Raw genomic sequence first — 10445 nt, forward strand, 5'->3', positions numbered from 1 at the left:
GGGTTTTGCAAAGAAGAGAATGAGCTTTGAAGTTGCAAATTTGGTAAATAGGGACGAATGCAAAAGGAGTACGGTTGAGACTGATTTTGCTGGTGATCTCTCTCTTTCACACGTACACACACATAGGGATGTCAAAAAACCTATCAGCCCGAGCCCGCCTTAATCTGCCATGAGCCTGGACAAGGCTGGGTTGGGCTGTGTTTAACACTCAGCTAGCTTTGGCAAGGTTAGGCCCGGCTTGGGTTGAAGCCTCGGGCTGACCCCTGCTCTGCCCAAGACCTTAGGGTTGGACTAGGGTTAATGATAAACCCGTGCGCATGTGGATAGCAGATCTGAACTCTCCTGTTGACATCGCTACACACAAAATAAATCTTTTAAATTTCTAGATTAGGTCATGACATCTCTCTCAGTTTCAATTTTTCTCACTAGATTTGTCGACGAGTCCAGTCCAGTTCAAAGTTGCAACACTTCGTAATATTTTTCGCAAACTTGTGGGTAATCTCAGCCGTTAAATGGACAAAGTTAGAGCCGTCGGATGTAGGGCTTTGGCTACTGAAATTTCTTTTTATTCTCTTCCTTTCGCTGAGAGAACTCGCTGTTTCTTTCTGTCACTTTTCGTGGAGCAGCGAAAGCGCGAGGAAGAGGGTAGAGGGGGGAAGGGGGGAGCGTTAGCACTTGAAAATGGTTCAAAGGCTCACTTACCGGAAGCGGCATAGCTATGCCACCAAATCCAACCAGACGAGGGTCGTCAAAACCCCTGGTATCAATCTCTTCTCCCACTGGAACGTAATTATTGAAAACCCTACTCACATTCACTCTCTGATTCTTTTCGTTCTACAACCCTAGATTTAAACCTTAGTTTTAGTTATTCTTTTCGTTGATCGACTTTTTCTAGCTTACCATAGTTGATTTACTTACGATGTCAACTTCATCATTTTGGTGATCTTTGCTTTGTTCGGGAGTTCGGGTGATCGCCTCTTTTGAATCTGTTTCTTTTGTGGCCGAAGCACTGAAACCCCAGCTTAGTTTCTCATCCTTCTGCTCATGTCGTATTTAAGTATTTAACTAAGTAATCTATCGTTGCCTTTTATTAAATGCATTTTGATTGGTTACTTCTGTTGTTCTGCTTGCACCCGCCTGTTCGTTTTGTTTGTTCTCGATCCTACCCATTGCCCCTGCTTAATGCGTATATCTTATATGTATCCATTAGTATTAATTGCAATTGAGGCTGCAATATGTTTGTACTAATTTATCATATTCTTCCATTTATTTGAAGAGTTATGTACTTTTTTTTTCCTCCAATGATTCTTATATCTGCTTTTCCTTTTTTCATTTATGCTTATTGTTGAAATTCAGGTGGGAAGCTCGTCTACCAGACATCTAAGAAGAGAGCTAGCGGGCCGAAGTGTCCTGTCACTGGAAAGAGAATCCAAGGGGTACGCTTTCGTTTTATACATACATTTTATATCTGATGATCGTGTCCTCCTATGTTGTGTCAAAAGTTATCGGTTTTGGCCTTCGTTGTATAAGCTAGTGTTTGATTTATCAAGATTCATTTTTTTAATTTGATCAGTTATTGTGGATCTAGATTGTAGCATTGAATTCAAGTTTTTATTTTTTCTGTACATGGCTTGAATTATTAAGAATTACCCTCTCATTGTAAATGCTTGCAAGAATTCTTTTTTATTTGCTCAAATGGTTATAATGACATATATATAGTTAGTTTTTTTTTTAAATTTTTTTATTGCAGGCAATGTTATGGATGGGAGTATTGGTTTTTAGGGGAAAAAATCTTTCTCGTTAATTTTTTATGCAAACCAGAAATTTTATAATATCAAACAAAGCAAGAAACATCATCCAAAAGTAGAGCTTGTCCTGGTGCGTCTTGCATGCACTGCAAGATCATGAGCTGGAGCTATCAAAGTGCTGTCCTGCATAATTATATATACGTTAGAGATAGTACTCAAAATAGATTTAAGGGAAAATTACAAGATTAGCTACAAACGGGGTTTAGTGTATAAAATTATCCACCCAATCTTTGTTTCAACAGATTTATCCAAAACAAAAATAAAAAATACAAAACTAACCCAAAAAGTGTCAGTTGTTCGTCCATGTTTTTTTTGACATTTTTATCCTGTTTTGCCCTCTTGACTCTTCTCTTACTGTCTCCTGGCTGCTGCGAATTCCCCACAGGGAGACCCTACTCAACCTGGACGACCTCTTCTCTGCAGCCGTCGGTACCATAGCTAAACTGGGATTTCTTGAAGATCTTTTGCAACAATGTTTAACAGCTTAAGAGAGGAACAATGATAACCTATCTGTGCATCTGTCTTCCATTTCAGTAATTTTTATGTTTCAAATCTCCCTCCCCCATCTTAGTTACCTCCAATGGTCTTACTCCACCATTGCATCTTCTGCTTCATGTAGAGTTGTAATTGTTGTTGTGGTTGTTGTGTTACTGTGCACCTCCAATAATAAAGGCAATGGCCACTGCTAGGGCTGCCGTGAAGTTGGGATCAGGAGTGATGGCAGCAGTCTAGCATTCACCGTGTCGGCCAATGAAAGCAATGCTACTTGGTGGGTTGAGTGGTGGTGGAGGGTGTTGCTGGTGGGTGAACTGGGAAGGATTTGCTTCCTAACAGATTTGAGAACTAGAGAACTTTCTTCTGTTGTTCTAGAGGTTTGACCTGAGCGGGTGGAGGTTGCGGTGTAGCACTGAGGTTCTAAGCTGCCTCTGCTACTGGCCCACCAAGGAAAGGAATGTACAACTGTGTTGGTGACTTTTTGAACGACAATAGGTTGGGAGAAAGGTGGTGAGCCTAGGTGGATGAACATGGTAGAAGCCCCCTCACCAGGAAATTTGAGTTCATTAGCTTGTTGACGCTCACATCGAACTTGATAGCAGCTTAACATTGTTGTTTTGCCGCCAACGATGAAAAGGAAAGAGGAGCATAGATGCAGGAGAGGATTATATTTTAGAGGGCTTGCCTCTTTTCTCTCTGCTCGCCTTCTTCTCCCTTGCTAGTCTTTCTTAGCTACTTCCTTGGTTTATCTTAATTTCCTGTAGAACAAAATTATGTTTCTTTACCAAATAAAAAAGACAAAGCAACCAATTTCAATGTGAATAAATCATGGATTCCCTGTGCAAGCTAAGTGATGCAGAATGATCACCAAATAGCGTTTATTTCTATAGAAATAGGCCTAGGGTTGGGTTATATACATGTTGGGGCTTTGTTCCCAAGGGTTTTTTATGTATTAGGCCACTTTAATGAGCTTAAACTAGGGGTATATAGGTTGCATACGGGATTAGCCCAATACTTAGTTTATTTTCCTGTTTTTAGATTGAATCGGTTTAGAATTGGTTGCACCCAATTGGTTCAATTGGTCTAATTTAAGTGAAGTGCTCTTATTGGTAAATAGGTCCTTATATCCTATTGGCTAATATGGAATCTTCTTTTAAATTAGTTATTTTAAGTTAGATATCTTTTAACTTAAGTTAGTAGGGTTAAATAGGTCTTTTACTGTTTTAAATTAGTTAAGTTAGATTAAATCTCTTCCTTCCACGATTTTTGAAGGAAAAGACTTTAAATTGTACTAGGACTTGGCATAAAACCATCTTATTAATATAGTAAATCGTGGAGGGTTCCCCCACATTGAAATTTGAATTAAAAGACTGTTTTCTGCTGCTGGCCGATTGCTGTTGCTGTTCTGCTCCTTTGAGTGTGCATCCTTGTGGATTTCATGGTGGAAAGGGTGGGTGGATTCCTGCGACTCCTTACTTCGTGACGGCTAGGAGGATCTCTCTCCGAAGGTGGTTTCATCCTTCATCATTCAAGCTGCTGCCGGTGGATTCTAGTAGTGAGTTTGAGTTTTAATTTATGTTTTTATCATTCCTTCTCCTTCCCCATTCGATCTCTTTATTTTCTGTTTTAATTTCATAAACCCTAGTGTTCTAAATTCAGTCCAGCCATATCCTATCAGCCAAATCCCTTCAAACTTCAGACACAACATCACTACATCAACCCCTCCATTCGACCTAGCCTGTTGCCTCATCTTCCATAGCTAAACCCTAATTCCCCTTCATCTCCACTAAACCATAAATAGTTAAAAACCTGTTCTGACCTAATTAGCCATTCAATTCAGACCATATTACAGTCGAACCTTCCCTTTACTGTTTAGAAAACTCGACCTTAGTCCCAGCCCTTAGATCCCACTCAAAACCCTAGTTTTGGTAATTTTTCTTAATTTCTAAAACCCAAAACCCTAACCCTAATTCTGCAGGAATTTTAAACTGATCCAAATCCCAATATTTTTATATCAAAAAGACCCCCTAGACCTGCTGATCATTACCATATATTACTTTTATCCATAACCCTGGCCTAAACCCTAGATTTGCCCTAAACAGCCCCAAACTGCCTAGCCAAACCAGCAGTTGTATTTAGATCCTGTTGCTTGGCCTCTAATAAGATCCTTTTCCTAATGTGAGCTACATAAAGTAGTCCTAGAATAGGAGATAATCCTACTAGGAGCCAAGTAGAATCAGGTTCTGGCTAAGCCTGCTGTTTGGGTCAGATTTGGGGCTATTTAGGTCAAATCTAGGGTTTAGGCTAGGGTTAGGGTGAGTGTAATATATGGTAATGATCAGCAGGTCTAGGGGGTTAATTTGATATAAAAATACTGGGATTTGGATCAGTTTAAAATTCCTGTAGAATTAGGGTTAGGGTTTCGGGTTCTTAGAAATTAGGGAAATCACTAAAGCTAGGGTTTAGATGGATGGTTAGGGCTGGGCTTGGGATCGAGTTTAGGGGACTGTGAGAGGGAGGTTTGATCCAAATATGGGAGGGTTTTGATGGTTAGAAGTGTGGAATCTGTAATTTTTAGGGTTTAATGGTTAATGGAGTTTTTACAGAAATTAGGGTTTTAACTAGGGATGGGGCAGCAGTTAGGATCGAGTATAGACAATGGTGAGGGGAGGCTGTGGTCAAAGTTTGGATGATTTCTGATGGGTAAACAGATCTGGACAGAACTGAGATCCTCCTAGGGTTTATGAAAATAAAACAGAAAAAGAAAAGGGGATCGAATGGGGAAGGGAAGGAAATATGAAAACAGAAAATTAAAATTCAAACTCACACTGGAATCCACCGGCAGTAGCTTGAATGTTTGAAGGATGAAACCACCTTCGAAGAGAGATCCTCCCAGTCGTCATGGCGTAAAGAGTCGCAGGAATCCACCCACCCTTCCACCTTGAAGTCCACAAGGATGCATACTCACACAGGGGAGCAAGGAACAGCAGCAATAGCAGCCACGAAAGCTGTTTTTTAAATTCAAATAATCTGTGGGGGAGCCTCCCACGATTTCTCCTTTTATAAATAAAGGCCAAAGGCCAAGTCCTAATACAATCTAACTTCCTCTTCACTTAAAATCATGGAAGGGATCTAATTGCAATCAAACTACTAATTTAAAACAGTAAAATGTCCTAACTACCCCTACTAACTTAAAATAAAAGACACTAACTTAAAAACAACTAATTAATTTAAAGTAGATTCCATGTTAGCCAATAGGATATAAGAACCTATTAACCAATAGGAACACTTCACTTAAATTAGACCCATTGAACCAATTGGATGCAACCAATTCTAAACCGGTTCAATCTAAAAACAAGAAAATAAACTAAGTATGAAAATAATAACCCTAATCTAAGGCTCCCTACTCAAACCCTAAGTTCAGGGCCTCTTCTTCTTCTTCTTCCTTCTTGGAGCTGCATCACTACATTACTAAGATCCTTGGAGAACATAGCAATAATGGATGGAAGGTTAATGGTAAGGCAAGATACGGCGATGTTAGAGAGCTTGGTATGGAACTCATTTCGAAATCCTCAGGAGAGGGAGAGGGGGAGGGAGAGGGCCATTTCTGTTAAAAAAAAAAAAAATCAGTCCAAATGAAAATGCCCTGTTGTATAGTTTCCTATTCTTTTCAAGCCTTGCAGGAGTCCCAACTATGATTACATTACAACCATAGTCCATAGCTGAAGGAAATCCTACATAAAAGTATGAAACTAAAATAACAACTAATCAATTAACTAGCTAAGTGCAGTTCAAGCCCACGGTTTGGGCGCACACCGTCTCTCCATCAAGCTGGCTGATCCATCTAAAGTTGGCTGCTCGATCTCTATGAATCTGGTCCACTTTCATTGGCTTGGTTCATGTTGGTTTGAGTGGTCCAAACTACATTTGCACCTCTTTAACAACATAATGGATTTAATTAACAATTCTTTGGTTAGAAGTATACCCCTTTGGTAGATTACCCATTTGATTATTGTTGTATCATTCATCCGCAATTATCCTGCATTACTTTTTTTTCCGAAAGAATGAATGAGGTCAAATGGGAGGGGTAAACTCAGCAATGTGGGCATCTTTATGTCCTGTTGAATGCATCTCACAAAAATTGAGCAAAACTCTGATTCCAATGTTCGACAATATGGTTCGTTTACATATACTCTAGTGGTTGCCCTATTTTTGTCGTTGGTTTTAAAGCTTGAGGAATGGTCTGACATTAGCCTGTAGCTTGATTGGTTGGTAATGTAGTCCTAGATTTAAAATAAACCTAGAAGCCAGAATTTGTTCTTAAAAGGGTGACTCGGTTAGGGTCAAACTAATGAAAAAGGCAAGTTTAGGGTTAGGGTTTGATGGTATGATTAAGGTTATATGATGTAGGAGAGTCTTCCAGTGAAGGTTGTGTTAACAAATAATAAGTATAGGGGTGCTGAATAGAATTGTTATGAAGGTTGGTTGAGTTAGCGTTAGGTTTTGACGGAGAGATGAGTTGGGATTCTAGTGTTAGAGTGGACAGATTAGGGCCAGTGTTGGATCTCGAGTCTTCCAAAGGGTTTGGTTCAGGTTCAACTTGCTTGGTTATTGAAGAACAAACTTGAACAGAATTTCTTTCTGGATGTAGAACAACTCTTAAAACCAGAACTTGAAAAAGAACCTGAATGTAACAGCAATGGAGAAAACAAGTAACCAAATTAAGCCACCCGGGCTTCCCACCGTAAGGTGTTAATCTGATCAAACACCGATTCCGTAAGCCTTGATCAAACACAAGACACAGCTTTAGCAATGAAGAGAAAGTTGCATAACAGCAGCTTTGAGAGGGTTTTTTTTTTCTTTCCAATTTGTGGTGTGAACGAGCCCCACAAAAGGCCATATACTCCTATTCAGCCCAAGAGACTAAGAAGCCCCCTCGTCGATTACTACTTAGACAGCTTTGTCTTCTTCCTCTTTCGAACACAAGTCTTAAGACTTGCATCAGTTGGTTCGATGATTTATGGTGTAAGTGGGACATGGAGTATTGTGTTTGCATTGCTTTTTTCTTTTTATTTCTTATTTCTTAGTCTCTGTAGGTCTTTACCTTCTCTATTTCTACGGTGCTTGGGGTGTGTTAATGGTAATTTTATGTGTTTTCTGTTTTCTAAGATCAAGTGCATGATTTTATTATTTGATGAGCATTTGTGAGCGCCCGAGTTGCTGTGGCCACTGATTGGTCTTTATCCTTGTGCAATGTTGTCTCTACAGATTCCTCACTTGAGACCTACCGAATACAAGAGATCTAGATTACCTAGAAATCGAAGGACTGTAAACCGAGCATATGGTGCAGTGTTATCAGGGACTGCTGTCAGGGAGAGGTTAGTTATTTATTCTCCATGGTATCAGGCTATCAGCTCCCCCATCCGTCATTTTTTTTTGTGTGGATTTGTTGGTGGTTTTGTTTCTCATATCGTTTATTGTCTTTGGTAGAATCATTCGGGCATTCTTGGTGGAAGAGCAAAAGATTGTGAAGAAGGTATTGAAGATCCAAAAAGCCAAGGAAAAGCAAGCCCTCAAAAGCTGAGATGTGAGGGGGGGGGGGGGGAATGAAGGAATGATTTTCTGATTTTCATCTCAAGTCTGTTAAATTTTGACTCTTTATGTTTTGAATTCGAAAGAAGAGTATATTGGTTGAGGTGTTGTGACTGATTTCTTGTCCTCTGCCATGCTTAGTTTCAGATATTTGCTTTTTGGGAGATCCTGTTATTGGTTATTCTTAAATGCTCTCTTTAATAATATATTGTTTGATAGTCTTTTATTTTGTGATTAGAGAAGGAATTTTTATCGTATGCGGTTCCCTAGTGCCTCTCACAAGAGGTGGGTGGACCCCACCTGGTCAGAATTTATATGCTTGCATCCCCCTGCAGACTGCAGAGTTGGGACTTCTCGTTCTACTACAAAATCATAAGTGATAACCAGGTTCAAAGTTGAACCCTATTAAACCCAAACACCCTTCTCAAAGAACAAAAGACATATTGGCCCTTCGTATCACAAGATAAATACCTTGTTCCTTGGTGGGTTTTCTCTATTCTCTTGACAGTACCTTCTTTATAATGGCTTTCATGCTAGCTAGATCGTCATAGCAGCTATTATTATCATCTCACTGTAGAATCATCACCATACAAACAATGTCCATTGTTCGTTGACACCATTTTATCATGCTGGGGAAGTAACTCTTCTTCAACATTTAGGTCATTAACAATATTCACCCATGATTAGGTCAGTGGGTTCTTCTCTGGGTCAGTAATCTTGGCAACTCTCACTTCTCCAAGTGCTTTGTAGTTGCAGAACACTGATAGCACAGCTATGTACAAAAGCTCCGTTTCCTCTAGATGACTTGATCCCCTCCTCTGCCATCCTTATACTCGTGTAGCTCCTTCAAGGTACGTTCTTGTTCTGCGCCATCACGTTTTTGAACTGAGCTTAAACTTTGCAAGACCTGTGCGATGGAATAATATACGATAGCTATTTGTTAGCATCTTCCGTACACTGCCGGTTGGAAATCTGTCAAGTGTCTTACCTGATGGTGGAGGAAGTTGGACGAAAAGGGGACCATGGATCTTTATCCTCTGCAATTCCCTGGGGAGCGTTCTTCCTGGTTTGATCAATATGTTCTAGAATGACCAGAGATTCAGCAAATAATCTTTCTTTGTGTACAGGGTTGTACTGGAGGAGACACTGGCTCTGTGTTACTCAAATTTTCTTCCACATACTCGTAATGTACGCCCTTAATTTTGAGGGCCAGTTCCACCCTCTTCGAAAAAAGGCTAGCCCACATACCATGTACTGTTATTGTCTGTTCCTCCATATACTCTCTCTCTCTCTCTCTCTCTCGCAAGTTATAGATATCTTATTGGTGTTCTTGAAGCATTATATAGCATTACAAGAGAGTGAGAAGATGGATTCAATTGAGTCAAATGTGGTATCAGTCAATAATCACGTAATACTAACAGGAATCTTGTACTTCAACGATTGGCAATGACACATGTAAGACCCTTGTGTGACTTGTTATATATGCACACACATTGTATATGCACTCACATTTGTGTCTTGGAATCGCTATTTCAAAGCATACATAATGTGAGGACCATTTGAATAAGATGTCCAGTCTTATCCCTAATAGAGTAAGGATGCCCAAACTCCCATCATATTATGGAAGTTTATTAGTCAAAATTAGATTTGATGAACATATCTCCAACATCTTATATGGTAGTCAGTTTGAATGGTGAGTGGATAACATGGATTTGAAAGGAAAGTATAGATTTATTTTGAGGCAGAGAGAGAGAGAGAGAGGATAAGAAAATCATTAAAAAAAACATTTCTTTTGGGGATAAAAATTCATTAAAAAAAAAAGTGTTCCTTTTAAGAATTAGGAATTAGGAATTCGGAAATATGAGAATTCGGGAAGCAAGAGGTTGAGATGGGAAAAAGAAAAAAAAAAAAAGGATAAAAAGATACCAATGTCACATAAGCAATGCTAATGTGGTAGAGTTGCTCAACCAAACCCCTATCGAGTGCTCTATCATGTAAACCATTGGACTGCAACTTTGAGTTATGATGCATTCAAAATCTCGGAGGAAAAAATTCAATCAGGGATACATGACTCTTTGCCCTCAACCCTTATCCTCATTTCAGTTTTTTTGCAAAGGGCAGTCAATATTAATAATTGACAGAAGTTTCAATACCAATATGAAGAAAAGTGGTTGAGTTTCTATTTTATATATTGATGAGGAGAACTTTATCTTGTCTTTTGATCAGCAGATGAAGCAGAAGGAAGGGCTTTCGAACAAGAAACTAGGAAAGCAATGCACAAAGGCATCAAGCGCTTAAGCATCTGGACAAATTCGACGAACATGGAAGCGTGGCTAAAGAAGGAAAATTTTCACAAATGGCTGTGACTGCTCTTTCATCTATTCTATAGCATCTCTTCTCTTTTTAGAGATTTTTGAATCAGTTAATGTAGTAAAGGCTAGTTAAGACAGCTCATATATTAGCCAATAGGTCTAAAATTAACAAGTGTTCTGACTCTTTTTCAGGAATTTATTCTGATTTTGTTAAAATTTTGAATTAAATTTGCTTCTG

General features: G+C 39.2%; 1 protein-coding gene across 1 annotated transcript; it reads left to right on the plus strand.

Moving 5' to 3' along the window:
- Positions 1–610: 610 nt before the first annotated feature.
- On the plus strand, positions 611–7895 carry LOC122671725 (60S ribosomal protein L34-like). Its single transcript, XM_043869113.1, has 4 exons — positions 611–760; positions 1357–1436; positions 7572–7681; positions 7794–7895. The coding sequence occupies exons 1-4, from the start codon at positions 682–684 to the stop codon at positions 7885–7887; spliced, it is 363 nt and encodes a 120-aa protein (XP_043725048.1). The 5' UTR covers positions 611–681; the 3' UTR covers positions 7888–7895.
- Positions 7896–10445: the final 2550 nt, after the last annotated feature.

Source organism: Telopea speciosissima, chromosome 8 (genome assembly GCF_018873765.1).
Source record: "Telopea speciosissima isolate NSW1024214 ecotype Mountain lineage chromosome 8, Tspe_v1, whole genome shotgun sequence".
Lineage (NCBI taxonomy): Eukaryota > Viridiplantae > Streptophyta > Magnoliopsida > Proteales > Proteaceae > Telopea > Telopea speciosissima.